The sequence below is a fragment of the Hylobates moloch genome, unplaced genomic scaffold (genome assembly GCF_009828535.3).
Source record: "Hylobates moloch isolate HMO894 unplaced genomic scaffold, HMol_V3 SCAFFOLD_20, whole genome shotgun sequence".
Lineage (NCBI taxonomy): Eukaryota > Metazoa > Chordata > Mammalia > Primates > Hylobatidae > Hylobates > Hylobates moloch.
Window position 1 is genome coordinate 37,889,434 of NW_026652295.1, and position 16,273 is coordinate 37,905,706.

Below are 16,273 nucleotides of genomic sequence, written 5' to 3' on the forward strand. Positions count from 1 at the left end.
ACTCTGCCTCCCGGGTTCAAGTGATTCTCCTGCCTCAGCCTCCCAAGTATCTGGAATTACAGGCACCCACCACCATGTCTGGCTAATTTTTGTATTTTTACTAGAGACGGGGTTTCACCATGTTGTCCAAGCTGGTCTCAAATTCCTGAGCTCAAGTGATCCATCCACCTCGGCCTCCCAAAGTGCTGGGATTACAGGTGTGAGCTACCACACCTGGACAACCCCATGGTTTTCATTGATGCTCCTACCTAATCCTCAGATTCTCTCCTTGCTTTTTGCTCCAGATATTAATTATATTCCAGGATGGCTCCTCCTGACCACGTGGCCCCTATCCTGTCACCTCCCATGGCTGGGCATGGAGAGGGTTCTCTGGATTGAGAACCAGGGCCCTTGTGTTCTAGCCAGAACAGTCCCCAACCCATGGTGTGACTTTGGGCAAGCCATGTCAGTTCTCTGGGCCTCACATTTCTCTTTGCTGGAGCAGATGAGATACCGGGGAAAAGCAAGGTGGCTTCTTGCTTCACAAAGTGTGGTCCATGGGCCAGCAGTGCTGGCATTTCCAGGGAGCTTGTTAAGAAAGGCAGAGTCTAAGACATGGTCCACCTTGGACTTACTGGGTCAGAATCTACAGTTTGACAAAACCTGTCGGTTCATTAGCACATTAAAGTGTGAGAACTGGTAAGAGTGATATGCAGTTATTTTGGCTAAAGTTTGGCTAATTTAGTAAGAGCAAGAGAGAATTTCTGAGATTCTTGGATGAAGTAATAAATACAATGTTTAAAAAAATTTCAGTGGACAGAGAGACTGAGGGGTGAGGCTGGTCAGGGAACAGGTGAGCAGGCAGCCGCAGCCCTCCAGGTTTGGCCACAGGAACCTGGTAGTGGGTGACGAGTGTTAGCTTGGTTGGCTTGATGTTGCTGTGGAGAAAGGGTAATTCCTGGTGATACACTGAATGTCCAGCTAGTGCAGAGGAAGAGATTGGAAATAATTCGCGGCTGTGAGCCCTTGGTCTTTCAGTTCTAATTCTGTGTGCAAGACCTCTGGCTGGCCTTGCTGTTTAAACAAATATGGTCCTTATTTTTAAGACATTCCGACCTGTCCGAATTGAATCCTAGAAAGGGTAGTAAGAAGACAAGAACACCAGAGCCTATGATGGTCATGCGTTCCGGTCACTCTGGACTTGTGGTTCCCAGCTCTGCTACACAATGGAAATCTCTGGAGAATCTCTAGAAATCCTGGTGCACAGACCACAGCCCAGAACCATTAAGTCAGGATCGCTGGGGTGGGTCCAGGTGATTCTGAGGTGTGGCCAGGGCTGAAACTCACTGCTTTTGTCTTTCTAGTACAAGGACTGGCAGGGCAAGAGCTGGGGGCCCATGGGCATGTGGCTGCTGCTGAGATCTGGAGTCTGATGTTTCTGCTGCACTGTTGAAATGCAGCCTGGGCCAGGATTGTGAACGCTGCCGGTGGTAAGGAGCATGGAGCCTGAGCCATCTCCCGCCGAGAATGGTCTCTGAGCCCCTCACACACTTGCATGCAGTAATGACAGGGGGTGGGTGGGGTGGGGCCTGGGAAGAAATGCTACAGAGTAGGGTGGAGAGGCACACTCTGTCCCCAGACATAGCTCCTTACATGCACAGACCTCAACACAAAAGGCACCACTTCCAACTCGTTCACTTTATGGTCCCCAGTGAAGTGATGAAGCTCTGTCTGTATTGGGATTTTGATTACTGTGGGCTCCTAGAATGGAGAGCACGCTATAGATACACCATTAAAAAAAAATCACACCTCATGGTGTTGGGCCAGCTCTCACCACAGCGGCCACTTCCCTGCTAATAATTCCTTGGTGCTTGGGCGTTGATAAGGGACTTTAATGGATATTATCTGGGGAAGGATCAGAGACTGGGCAAGGGTGGAATCTGTACATGACAGACAGTGAGAGGGAGGCTTGGGGAGGTGACCTGCCCAGTGTCACGCAGAGCAGGGATGGCCTTGGAATTTCCGCCTTTTCCCTCCCATTTTGGTGCTCTTTCTCTTTCCCTGGGAGGGTTTCTGAACACAGAAGAGAGCTGGAGGGTTTCTCCGAGTGGGGCTGGAGGGCTGGGAGAGGTAGGACCTCTTCCTAACATCTCTTGGAGAAGACAGACTCGTGGTTATGGGGGTCACACCACGGTTCCTTTCCAGATGGGAATGCTTCCAAACTCAGGGATTAAGCAACATTAAAAACAAAAAGGCCCTCTAGAAAGGGGTTAACCTCATTTCCTCAGACGTAAAAGCTGTCCTTGGCAATTGGAAACAGCAGAGTCGACTCCACGGATGACTGATGCCCCTTACGGGGGTTATATACCTGTCCACGCCTGCCCCTGGCAGGGATTTAAACATTCCATGCTGTTCCACGAATCCTAAATCAAGTAGATTCATCCTGGCCCTTGGTGAAGCCTAAGAGCTGGCGAGGCTTATGTTAAATTGCCCTCTCTGGGCTCCTGCTCCCGAGCTGACAGTCACAAATTCCCCTTAATGAGCACTCCTGAAGTAATCAAGGCAGCGCTGTGCGCTAAATTAAGATTCGAGAACCCAGGCAGGGAGAGGGAGGTGTTTGCTTTGGCTGAGAAGGTTCCTGGGCCCCGGCCTGTGTATTTGCCTGGGTGCCCCGATAAGTGGGCTGCATATTAAGTGCCACACGATGGGACCAGAACCATCTGCTGTATGTCCGAGAGGTCACGCCTGCTGGCCCTTTGGGACCTGGTGGCAGAGGGACCCCGTGTCACCTTGTCTTTGGCTTCCTTTGTGGCCCCGTGTTAATTGAAAAGCCAGAATGAATATTCTTCCTTTCAGAATAAAAATTGAGCCGTGGAAGTTTTGTTTGCTTTGATGAATTACTTCCAGGCTGCTGTTTATTTGGAGAGCAAAGCTCCCCAGCTGCAGGGCAGGTAGAGGCTGCAGTCACTCCCCTCCCGTCAATGCTAGTTCCTGTTCCTGAGGTCGAGAGAACTCCTGACAGCAGAGTGGGCACATCTTAGTAGTTGCAGCTTTTCAAGACAGTGTGGCCCAGTGGGGAGAGAGCAGAAAACCTGGGTTATGCTGGCTCTGCCATTTATCAGCTGTGTAACCTTGGGCAAGTGATTCAAGCTGTGTGTGCCTCAGTTTCCTCACCTGTCAACAGGGGATCATAATCTTGGCCCTGCATGCCTTACAGGAGTGTTAAGAGTATCAAATGAAACAATAAAAATGAAAACATTTATAAATGGTAATTTGCCATACATATTTTAATAAAAGTGCCTGCCCTTCAATCCAGCTCTCTGCACTGCCTGGGGACAGTGTTAGCAGGAGGACGCCACTCTGACAGGGACCTGGACTTCTGCCTCTTCTGTTTGGAGGGAGTTAGATGGTCACATCTCTTATATGTACAAAAGCTTAGTGAACATAACTTAAAGATACTGCTTGCTTGTAGGCTTCTTGAGGGGAGGAATGATGGTTGGTTTCTATGGATTTGTTACAGGGCAAGGGATATCCCAGCTCCGAAGGATATCCTGCGCATCCAGGCCTTCCTCCACTTGTGCCCCGGACACCGTCCCCTCTACTTTCTCAAGGAAGTAAGTTTTTCCTGCAGCTCTGCTCCCCTCTCCCATCACAGCATCAGTTTCTCTCTCTCTGCGTGTTTCAGCACATGAGCATGTCTTAACATGCAAAGCATCCCTCTGGGCTCCTGCTTCCCTTTAGCTCCAGCCCCAGTTCTCTGCTCCTGTCACTGCTCAACCCCCTGGAGGAGTTGTATCTGCTCACTGCCTCAGCCTCTTTCCCTTCCATCCTCTCCCCAGCTACTCTCAGTCCCCTGGTTAAATGGTGCTTGTCCATGACCACCCTGATATGCAAAATGGCTAGTGGTCCACATTCCATCCTGCCACACTCTACTGGCCCGTCTCCCCTTGCAGCTTGTGCTTCTCCAGCTTGTGCCTGAGGCCATACCCACTTATCTGCTGTTCCTTTTCGCACCCTGGCAGTGCCTTCTCAGCATCTCTGCTTCCTCTCTCTCCGCAACTGTTGGAGAACCCCAGGGGGCTGTTCTCAGCAATTTGAATACCTCCTGTACTCAGTCCTGTGGCTTTAGACACCAACCAGACATGATGACTTGCATATTTCTTTTTCTAGCTTAGACTTTCTCTCTGAGCGAGCTCCACTCATGCTCACCTGTCTACTCGACACCTCCTCTTGGACATCAAACGTCATCTGAAATTTCAAATAGGGCAGCCAGAACTCTCCATCCCTCCAGCTCCTTGCCTCTGATGGTCATGCTTCCCTGCCTTTCTCATTTCAGTAAATGGCACTGCCATTCTCTTCACTGCTCAGATCAAAAGCCCAGGAGGTGCCCTGACTCTCGTCTTTCTCTTGCTTCTCACATTCGGTCTACTGGTGAGTCCAAACCACAATCATCCCTTGCTGGCACTTTCATGGTAGCCTGGTAACTGGTCTACCCTTGGCCCCTACAATCTACACTACATATGACAGACAAAGTGAGCTTTTTAAAGCATCAATCACGTCATATCACTCCATGGTTAAAATTATTCAGTGAGTTTCCACTGTATCCAGAATAAAATCCAAATCTCTTTCCCCTGTGCATAAGGCTGGTGTGACTTGGTCCTTGTGCTCTTGCTTCCTGCCCTCCAGCCGCTCTGGCCTCCTTCCCACCCTGTGGCCAAGCAAAGCTCCTTCCCCTTCAGGCTTCTCGCTTTCCGCTCTGTCTGCTAGGACTGTGCATTCCCAGAATGCGGCGTGGCTGCTCCATTCTCACGATGCAGCTGTCAGTTTAAAGTTATCTTCTCCAGCAAGGCCTCCCCAGCCTACCCAGCTAAAAGCAGTCTTCCCAGTTACTGTCCATAACATTACACAGTTGAGCTATTTTGCAGCACTTATTATCCCTCAAACGATCTTATTTGTTGACGTGTTCATCGTCTGTCTGTCTCCTTCCTCCCCCTAGAATGTCAGTTTCTCACGTGCTGGGCTCTGTCTTGTTCTCTGCTATAGCCCCAGCACTAGTAGTAGTGCCTGGCATAAGAAGGCACCCAACACATACAGTGTTTGCTGACTGATTGGCTGTTCATTGCTGTTCAGTGCCTGATACCTATCATCAGAGTACTTGGGGCATAGATGGGAACTTGGAGATCACTGAATCCAGTTTTTTTTTTTTGACAAGGAAACTGAGAATGAGACAAGATCACAGCAGAGCTGGGGCTGTCTCAGGCCTAAGAAAGGACCTGACAGTGTTGCTGAGGCTGCTGGTCCTGGTGGTGAGGAGAGGATAGTAAGTAAGCAGGCTGGCGGCCAAGCAAGGTAAGGACAGCAGGGCCAAGGCCGGCTCTCAGTTGCGGTGCTCCATCCATGCACAAACCTCTTCCTGCCCAAAATGCACACGGTTGGTGGAGAAGCTGAGTGCAGGCCCCACAGAGCAGGCATCAGTCATTATACATCCAATCTGCTGGCCCATACCATCACGGCGGGGGCGCCTTTCTGGCAATGTGAAGGCAATGTTAAGCCTGCCTAGTAGCCTTTGGGTTATGGGGAGGAGGCTAAGACAAAATGCAGGCCTGGGGTAAGGGGCCCTGGGGCTTGCGCTGTGGGTGTGTGGGGGATGGAAGGCAGAAACAGAAAAGGCCCATCCACAGCAGATGGGAGATGGGCAGCTGCCAAGAGGACGGGGCTGGGGGTGGAGGGGGCAGTGATGCAGGCCAAGAAGACCCTTCTTCTCTTCCTGTTGTCTGACACGGCGCACTTATTTCCTCTGTGGTTGTTATGGTGTCCTCAGGCCTGGGCCTTCAAGTGGCGTTTACACCCACAGCTCTTTGGCAAGAACTACACTCTGATGGGGGAGGGAGACTTCAAGGCAGGGGTTCAACGAGCTACCAAAACATCACTCAGCCCCTTCCTGTTTGTAGAAGGCTGAGCAGAGGAGACAACTGACCTTGGGGACACAGAACAAAGGAGCTGAAGATCTGGAAGAGACAGAGAGCAAGCTCTGCCATGAGGGGCGGGAGCACCTGGGCCGCCCACCCACTCGGGCGTGTCTTGGTGTTTCCAATGCTGCCCCTTGAGGCTTTCTCGAGAAGGAATCAGGGGCTGGGCACCTGTGAGTGACGGGTAGGCCAGTCCTGTGGCTTCAGAAACACGCAGGAAGCTCCCCACTCCCCTCCCACCTCACTGTGTGCTCCCCACAGTGTTGGTGACCTGCTGCCCGGGAGGAGCCACCGAGGGAGGTGCACTTACATTGCTTCTGCAGAACGCTTTGTCTGGCCTTGATGAAGGCCATGATGTCCGAGTCCGTCTGGCTGTCTCCGGTGAGAGGGATGGACAACACTGGCCTCTCGGGGATGCTGGAGGCAACCATGTGTCACATTTTACTACACTTTACAGCTGAACTCACCACTTACCTTTCCAAAATGCTTTTCGATTTTTGGTGACTGATCTCACCCAGAAAGCGACATGACTCGGCTGGCCTGCTTCTCACTCCCTCCTACCTTCTCTGTGTGGCAGCCACACTAAGCCTCTTGTCATGCAAATTGGGTCAAGTCACTCCCTGCCATAGACCCTGATACGGTTTGGCTGTGTCCTCACCCAAATCTCATCTTGAACTGTAGCTCCCATAATTTCCACGTGTTGTGGGAGGGACCCAGTGGGAGATAACTGAGTCATGGGGATGGTTTCCCCCATACTGTTCTCATGGTAGTGAATAAGTTTCGTGAGATCTGAAGGTTTCATAAGAGGTTTCCCCTCTCACTTGGCTTTCATTCTCTGTTGGCTGCCACCATGTAAGACGTGCCTTTCACCATGATTGTGAGGCCTCCCCAGTGACATGAACTGTGAATCCATTAAACCTCTTTTTCTTTATAAATTACCCAGTCTTGGGTATGTCTTTATCAGCAGTGTGAAAACGGACTAATACAGACCCTTTAGTGGCTTTTCACCACTCATGGAATAAAACTCAAACTCTGTCCCATGACCTACCAGGCTGTGTGTGATAGGATCCCAGGTCAGGGGCTCCAGCTACCCCCTTTTCTTTCAGTGACTTGCATTTACCAAGCCACTTCCAGCCTCAGGGCCTTTGCTCTGCTGCTTCCTCTCCCTGGACTGCCCTCCCCACCAACCGTCCCATGGCGGCTGCGCTTTCTCTTGCTGCCTTCTCTATCCTCTTACCACCACCACTCCTGTCCTCCCATCCCCGATTTACCCAAAGCAGCACCCGTTAACCTGGGGCCTGTCAACTTCTGCGCCCAGCTTAGATGTCATATCGTTCAGTACTGTGTCCTCAGAGCACCCTCATTCCCCACGTGGCTTAGCTAGTTGACCTCAAGGCAGAGATTACTATTCTCCTGTCTCTCCTTAAAAACAGAACCATATTTAGCTAAGTTGCCACAATAAAAAAACTACCTTTCCCAGACTCCTTTGCTGCAATGTGTGGCCAGGTGACCAGGTGCTGGCCAATGAGATTTGTAAGTAGAAGGGTTGTGTGGGAATCTCCTTAGAGAGGGAGGGCTGCGTGTGCCCTCCCCCATCCCCCTTTCCATCCAGCTTCTCCATATAGCATTCCCCTTCAGCAAACTCAGAGCAGTACACTTGCCTGGCCTTGCCAACTTTCTGTCCATCCTCACCCTTGTGCCTCTGCACAGCAGGGGGCGGTAGCCACTTCCTTAGAAGGCAGTAAGGACGGTATGTAACAAGGGGCTGGCCATTCCCACAGGTAGTTTTGGGTGTTAGCTTTCCCACTGCAGCCCAGCCGGAAGCACTAAAGCAGAGTCCAGGCAGGCAGGGCAGAGGCTGTGCTGGTGAAAGAGGCTGAGCAGCCATTCTAGCCGGAGGATACAAATGCCCATGGTGCTGATCAACTCTGCTAAGCCTAGAATCAAATGCTGCTGGGGCTTCAGGCCAGGCTTGTCAGCTCCCTGCTCTGCTCTGTGGTGGGGCTGCCCTGGGCTGGCTCTTTCCCTTTCTGGCCCCCAGGTACATCTATTCACAGGAAGATATGAAACAACTCTGCCCAACACAGGGTCCTGGTGACTGTGGGAGAAAACCTCCCCACTTTGAGTTGGCCTGTGTGAGAGTTTCCAGGGAATTCCCAGGGGACCAGGGCAGCGGCCAGGCCTGGGTTCTGTCTGTGTGGCTACTGGACGAGGGGCTTTTTCGGGGAGTAGACTGGAGATGGAGCCCCACTCTGCCCACTGCAGGGGCTGTCACAGGCATAACAGGAGAAGACCACAGACCTGTCTTCCAGTGGGGTGCTGGTGCTGCTCTGTTTCTGGCTGTGTGGACTGGGGCAAGGCGAGGGCAGGATTTTCCTGGCATTCACATCACTGCAAAACACAAACCAACAAAAGCAAAAGGAATGGGGGTAAATTTATAGAAGAGAAATTCAGGGTTTATATCTAGGAGCTGTTATGGGCTGAATGTGTCCTCTCAAAATCCCTATGTGGACACCCTAATTCCCAGTGTGATGGCATTGGGCAGTGGGGCCTTTGGGAGGTGATTAGATTTAGAGGAGGTCCTGAGGGTAGGACCCCCGCACTGGGATTAGTGTCCTTATAGGTATAAGAAGAGGATGAGAAACTACAGTGCATGCTCTCTCTCTCAATCTCTCTCTCTCTCTCTCTGTCTGCTATGTGAGCACACAGCAAGAAGGAGGTGCCAGCAAGCGAGGAAGGAAGCCCTCAGCAGGAACTGAATCTGCTGTGCTATGGACTGGAGGTTTGTGTCCCTGAAAAGTCATGTGTTGAACCTAATCTCCAATGTAATGGTAGTAGAGGTGGGGCCTTTGGGTGGTGATTAGGTCATGAGGGTAGAACTCTCATGAATGGGATTAGAGTCCTTATAAAAGAGACATCGGAGAGCTCCCTTGCCCCTTCCACCATGTGAGGATGCATCGAGAAGACAGCTGTCTATGAATGGGGAAGGGGGTCCTCACCAGACATCGAATCTGCCAGTGCCTTGACCTTGGACTTCCCAGCCTCCAGAACTGTGAAAAATAAACGTTTGTTGTTTGAGCTACTCAGTCTATAGTTTTTTTTTTTTTTTCGAGACGGAGTCTCGCTCTCTCACCCAGGCTGGAGTGCAGTGGTGCGATCTTGGCTCACTGCAAGCTCTGCCTCCCGGGTTCACGCCATTCTCCTGCCTCAGCCTCTCCGAGTAGCTGGGACTACAGGCGCCTGCCACCACGCCCGGCCAATTTTTTGTATTTTTAGTAGAGATGGGGTTTCACCGTGGTCTCAATCTCCTGACCTCGTGATCCACCCGCCTCAGCCTCCCAAAGTGCTGGGATTACAAGCGTGAGCCACTGCGCCCGGCCAGTCTATAGTATTTTGTTACAGCAGCCTGAGCAGACTAAGACAAGAGCCAAGAGTCCTGTCTTGGATGGTTTACACAGTAATTTTCTTTTTTTCTTTTTTTTTTTGAGATGGAGTTTCACTCTTGTTGCCCAAGCTGGAGTGCAGCGGCACGATCTTGGCTCACTGCAACCTCCACTTCCTGGGTTCAAGCAATCCTTCTGCCTCAGCCACCCAAGTAGCTGGAATTACAAGTGTGCATCACAACACCTGGCTAATTTTTTGTATTTTTAGTAGAGATGGGGTTTCACCATGTTGGCCAGGCTGGTCTTGAACTCCTGACCTCAGGTGATCCACCCACCTTGGCCTCCCAAAGTGCTGGGATTACAGGCGTGAGCCACTGTGCCCGGCCTACACAGTAATTTTCATTGTTAGAGCATGCATCTGTTGGCTGTAGAAGCTGAACAACAAACGATGGCCACAACCGTCATTGATAGACATGCCAGGCTCCGTGAAAGTGCTCTGCAAACATCATGCCATTTAATCCCCTCAATGACCTAAGAAGTAGATGTCATCATCTCCATTTTATACATGAGAAAACTGAGGCTTAGAGAGATTTAAGAAATTCTAAAAGTTATCCAGCTGGTAAGTGACAGAATCTGGAGCTACTCAGCATTCTTTGAGGCTTCAGAACCTGTGCTCTCAGCCACAATGCCTTCGAACTGGGCTTGACTCTGTGGCATTCTAGGAACACACACTGGCCTACCCCTGACCATGCTGCCTGCCCCTGGGACCTAGCTTCACGCTGAGTGAGGAGTCAGATCCAACAGCTCACTAGATGCAGCTGTGCCTGCTCACCTAGGCTGCTGACACGTGCGCCTTGCCTCGGATTCTTGGCCGAGTGCAGTGGAACCCAGAAGCTCCTCTTGGGAGGTGAAGAGGCGCGTGGACACGGCTGGTTGGAGGCCGGTGTATTCCACATGCCCGTGGTGACAAGGTCCCTACTCTAAGTTGTGCTGTAAGATCTTCCTCGCTTCCTTCCTGGAGACAACATCAGAGCTGGAAGAGGCCTAAGAAGTCATCTGGGTACAACCCACCTTTTACACCCTGGGGACACTTGGGCTGAGAGGCAGGCTAGGGTTAGAGACAGGCGAGCCAGCTCTGCGGAGTCTGCATCTTCAGTGCAAGGTACTCCACAGACCTGACAAACTGTGTGTCTCACTCACGAGTATGGCCCCTTCCCCGGCTCTGGCCTTCCGCCTTCCGATCTCAGCCAATGGCAAGGCTGCTTCCATAGGTCACGACTGTGGTCAGACAAGCAGGAAAAGACATCAGAGCCTGGGGAAGCCCCCCTCACCCACCAGTGTCCATTTCCTAGCAGTGGAGAGACTTTCCACGAGGGAAAGCAGCGATCTCTGTGCTGGGTCTGGTGAGGACTGATGTAGGACCAGAGGTAGCCACAAGGTGGCAGGCTCTGCACGCTTTTCTTTAGAGAACAGTGACCAATTCTCAAGGCTGCTGCTGAGTGGTACCTGGTGCAGCCTGGAGAAGGGAAGGAGAAAGGGCTTTCCATCCTGCAAGTGCTTTCATTACAACGGGTCAAGGTCAGTTTGGAAGCTGTAGCAAATTTGCAAGACCAAGGCACTGGCACAAAAATGGCCCATTCACTCAATGGCTTCCCAGTGCAGCCTTGGCTCGGGTTCCAGGGAGAGTTCACAGGTGGCAAACTATTCAAAGTTGGGAGGGGGTGGAAGAGGATGGAGAGATGGATGGGGCAGGGTAGAAGGGCACGACCACACCGTGGCCAATGGGGGCGTCCAGTACCCTTTGCGGAGGCCCAGCTGTCCCACCTGTTGCCTCAACAGCTCATGCAAGAGGGCTGGGGGCTCCCGAGGGAAATGACTCCTCAAACCTGTAAGCTGCTCAAGCATCCTGTTCCTGGATGCCACAGCTTGGTATCTGTAATTCTGGGGATGATGCTATAAATGACCTCTGCCCTCTCCCTTTGCCCAACCAGCCTTTGACACTGAATTAATTTCTCATGTTGACGCCCCTCTGGAGAGAGAACATACCAGCCATCAGAATGAAGTATCTTTCTTAATAAGGATTGATAAGCCATATTAATAATAATTAGGCCTCCTGGGTTGCCAATCAGAGTGTTTAGTGGGATCAGCTTCCAGGACCTGAGCATCCCTGGGGAAGTGATGAATCAGGACCTGAGGAGCAGAGGACCGGCGCCCCGCCCCCCAGTTCCCCGCCTGTGGCAATTCCACAGGAGCAGCCGCTCTGGAGCTCAGGCAGCAGCAGCCGCTGGGCCCGTGCTGTCTCACCCTGGCGGCTCTGACCGGGCACTGGAACATTTATCTGCTCACAGAGTGGCCGTGTCGGAGGGACCTTTGCACACCTTACAAATGAGGCAAGGGAATCCCAAAGCGGGGAGCTGGCTTGCCCAAGGGTGTGCTGCTCGGAGGGGCCGTGACTGGGATTCATGTGATTCAAATCTCAGAAAAGTTGGAAAGATAGTGCACAGAGATCCCATGTAGCCTGTATCCAGCTTCCCCTATTGGGCAGTTTTACCTTAGTGTGGTGCATTTGCCACAATCACTGAACCGATGTTGATACATTGTTATTAACTAAAGACCATACTTTACTGGACTTTTCTTAGTTTTTCCCTGAAGCCTTTTTCTGTTCCAGGCTCCCACCCAGGACACCACTTTACATCTAGGTGGTGTGTCTCCCTAGGCGCCTCTTGGCTGTGACCGAGTCTCGCACTTGGTTTTTGGGGACCTTGACAATTTGAGGCGTGCTAGTCAGTGTCCTTCCCACACTTCCCAGTGGAGTGTCCTTCCATTGGGATGTGTCTGATGTTTTCCTCATTCTTTCACTGGTGTTATGGGCTTCTGACAGGAAGGCCACAGAGGTAGAGTGCCACTCTTATCACATCATATCATGGGGACTGTCTGACACCTTTTTCTTTTTTTTTTTTTTGAGATAAGAGTCTCTCTCTGTCACCCAGGCTGGAGTGCAGTGGTGCGATCTCGGCTCACTGTAACCTCTGCCTCCTGGGTTCAAGCGATTCTCCTGCCTTAGACCCCAAGTAGCTGGGATTACAGGCCTGTGCCACCACACCTGGCTAATTTTTGTATTTTTAGTAGAGACAGGTTTCCCCATGTTGGCCAGGCTGGTCTCGAACTCCTGACCTCAGGTGATCCACCCACCTTGGCCTCCCAAAGTGCTGGGATTACAGGCATGAGCCACTGTGCCCGGCCCTCTGACACCTTTTTTAAAGCCCTATTTTATATTTCCAACGTGAGGGCTCAGCACCCCTTCAAACCCACAGGACTGCTCCTTGGTGGCAGAGATGGAGGCCCCACACATACTGTCCTGGCCTCTGGCATCAGACGGACAGTGGCAGGAGGCGTGTTTCATTGGTGCTACCCCCTGGGTTGTGTGGTTGGAAAGAGACAATAACATGGTTGTGGGGAAGTAGAGTCCCTGCTGGTCATCCTGTCACGTAGGGAGACTGGCTCTGGGACATACATCCTCATGTGGTGTTATTGGAGGCTGCCTGAATCCTGGCTAGGACGAAGAGCTCCCCTGCGTCTCAGTAGGCTGGCTACCCACTGTCCCATCACCACTGTCCCCCAATCCCCCCTTCTCCCATGCTATGACCCTGTTCCATTCCTGCCAACCCCTTCTTCTCACTCAGGAGGCAGGACCAGGGCTTGATTGTGAAACCTCTTGTCTCTTGTTACCATGGGAGTAGGTCTATTGGCTGTCAGAGCGGGGGACTGAAGGGGTGTGCACTCCAACCAGCTTGAAAGCCACTGTCCTGAGTATCGACGACTAATTAAATGGTAAAAGGAATTCATCCTCCTGGATCATATGGCTTATCAGGAGACATGAGAGCCACAGGAATAGGTTAAAGAGAAAGGTAGGGAGGCTTTTCTGGGAACTCTAACACCTCTGGTGAGTTCTCACCTTACCTTTTGTTAGAGAGGAGTTGGGATCGTTCATGCTGGGAGTCAGATGTCTGGAGAAACGGCTTCGTGTGATCGAGTGAATTCACTGCTGGAGAATTTACCTGTTGGCCCTGGAAGGAGTTTCACAGTGTTAGCTTGAATCTAATGACATAGGAAGATTTTTTTTTTTTTTTTTTTTTTTTTGAGATAGAATCTCGCTCTGTCATCCAGGCTGGAGTGCAGTGGCGCAATCTCGGCTCAGTGCAACCTCTGCCTCCTGGGTTCAAGCAATTCTCCTGCCTCAGCCTCCCGAGTAGCTGGGATTATAGGCACCCGCCACCACGCCTGGCTAATTTTTGTATTTATAGTAGAGACGGGGTTTTGCCATGTTGGCCAGGCTGGTCTCAAACTCTGACCTCGGGTGATCTGCCCACCTTGGCCTCCCAAAGTGCTAGGATTACAGGCATGAGCCACCGCGCCCGGCCTTGATGTAATTCTTAAGGGGAACAAGCCAGCTTTAAAAGTTAGTGTACACAATGTGTATGGCCAAAACCAAATCTAGACATGGTAATGACCATAATGATGGGCATCAACATATTGTCTAGGGATGGCAAAGAATTATGGGTAATGTTTAATTTATTCTTTATGCTTTCCTGTGCTTTCCAAGTTTTCCAAGTTGAACATGTATTCCTTTTTAAAGATAGAAAAAAATGTTTACAATGTTATCTTCATTCTTCAAAAATACTTTCTGGTTTTGCTTCTCCTTGTCCCAAAGACCCCCTACTAAAGTCAGGAGACATCCACTGAGCACTTCGTGTAGGGAAACAGCTCTGCCATGGTGCTCTGCAAGCTGCACGTCCCCACATAGGCCTCAAGAGCAAGGCATAGATCACAGCTGGTCTAAGTCTTGGCAGAATGCCCTGTAAGCCTCCTGGAACGTGAGCGCATACAGGAAGCTTGAGAGTGGTTGCTACTAGGTTATTTCCCACTTGCTTCCCTAGCTTCCCAGAAGGCTATCCTAGAAGTTTCTTGTCACCTGTCTTGTTCTGATGAGGTTTGGAGCTTTCTGCCTCTGCCTGCTCAGGGTACAGCTGCAGGCTATAGAACTGCTTAGGGGCAGCATGGAATTGGCCCCTCTGTACCAATGTATCCCATCATCCCCCTTGCTGTCATCTCGTCCCTTTTGTTTCAGTGACATCCTGTGGGGCAGGGGACACATGGAGCTGACACCCTTGCCTACTCTGGCTTTCGCTGTCTCTGTAAGTCATACACTGCCTGAATGTGTCAGCTTTGCCTGAACAGTTCCTGAGTTTCACTGGATGACCCTTGTCGACCGGTCAGTGGTGGACTCCCTCGGGAACCAGCTGGGGAAGGCCTCATTCACTGATGAACTTGCTAGGAAGGGCTCTTAACCTGGAGTCCACAGACAGAATCCAGGGGCTCTGCCAATGTGGATGGGAGCCAATCACATCTGTATTTTCCCTAGCTGCTACCTGAAATTATTTCTTTCACTGATAAATGTAGACAACAAACCACAGAAGTATTAGCAATACCTGTGGCTTTGTCACCAACAGAAATCAAGCATATTTTCATATCACCTGACGGTGCAGAGATCTTGAAATATTGTGTCATTTCATCATGACTTTGAAGTTACGATAAATATTGGGCCTACACCTAGATCTTATTAATTAATGCATTTTAAAAGTGGTACACGTATTACTATACCATAACTCAAAATATTTTGATAACCATATTTCATTCTAACTAGTTTTCTTTGTTATCTCATGTATTTAATTTTATCCAAATACTCTTCTCTATTGTCCTGCCACATGGCCACTTGCTATCACACTGGTTATTGCTTGGCTATGTTCTTGGCAAATCATCTTCTCTGGCTCTCAGCTTTCTTGTCCTTAAAATGAAGGGATCAGCCTGTCAGATAATCACTAAGCGTTCTGCCAGCCAGAAAAGTGATCCGACTGTGCGTATTTTAGCACTTCCGCTGTGCCACAACTGAGGCGTTACACGAGGAAAACTGAAACTGGGATTTTGTGCTAACACTTATGGAAAGGTTATTTTAGCCTTCATCAAACAGAAAACTTCTAAGAATTTGTCTAGGAAATATGCAAAAAATTATCTACAAATATGTTTTGAGTAAAAAACTAGAAACAACCTAAATATTCAACGATAGGATATTAAAACATATTTACGTGATGGAACAGTAACAGCCATTAAAAAAACGCTGTAGGATAATAACATGAAAAAATAGCCATGCTATACAATTAATTTTTTAAAAGCCATTTGCAATACTTGAACAGCGATGTGATTTATTATTATTATTATTATTACTATTATTATTAGTTTGAGACAGGGTCTTGCTCAATCACCCAGGCTGGAGTGCAGTGGGTCTATCACTGCTCACTGCAGCCTCGACCTCCCAGGCTCAAGCACTCTGCCCATCTCAGACTCCCAGGTAGCTGAGACTATAGGCACATACTACCACGCCTGGCTAATTATTTTTATGTTCATTTTGGTAGAGACAGGGTCTTGCCATGTTAACCAGGCTGGTCTTGAACTCCTGGGCTCAAGTGATCCTCCCGCCACAGCCTTCCAAAGTGCTGGGATTACAGGCATGAGCCACCGTGCCCAGCCTAGTTCTATTTGTATAAAAACATATGCATATATATGCATAGAAATCAAGGTAAAAGAATATAATCAAACATGTTAATATAAATTACATTTAAGTAGAGGAATTATGGTGATTTTTACTTTCTTCTTTGTGTTTTTCTGCCTAGTAAAATTTCTATAATTCATATTCACATATATATGACTGTGATAAGCAAAACAAGAAATGTCAGTAGGAAATCAGTGGAGAATATCACACAAAGCATTGGTGGCAAACTCACTGATTTTTGGGAGCTGCATCTTTTATCCCTAATTTTTCCATTAATCAGGCAGAATTTTAGGCATAAGAGCAAGGAAACAATGAACCCCTGACCTTTTGTCATC

At 49.9% G+C, this 16,273-nt stretch overlaps 1 protein-coding gene across 2 annotated transcripts in view; it reads right to left on the minus strand.

The window, feature by feature from the left end:
* KIF6 (kinesin family member 6) overlaps nt 1-16,273 on the minus strand; it is a 373,885-nt gene that overhangs the window by 1,062 nt on the left and 356,550 nt on the right. Inside the window, exons 19-22 of one of the 2 annotated variants that reach the window (XM_032141106.2) lie at nt 13,292-13,389; nt 8,948-8,998; nt 8,250-8,339; nt 6,259-6,365 (exon numbers count right to left, since the gene is read on the minus strand). In XM_032141106.2, coding sequence (XP_031996997.1) covers nt 6,259-6,365; nt 8,250-8,339; nt 8,948-8,998; nt 13,292-13,389 — 346 coding nt within the window. The remainder of the gene's footprint in view (nt 1-6,258; nt 6,366-8,249; nt 8,340-8,947; nt 8,999-13,291; nt 13,390-16,273) is intronic. The other variant, XM_058432302.1, reaches the window with a different exon arrangement.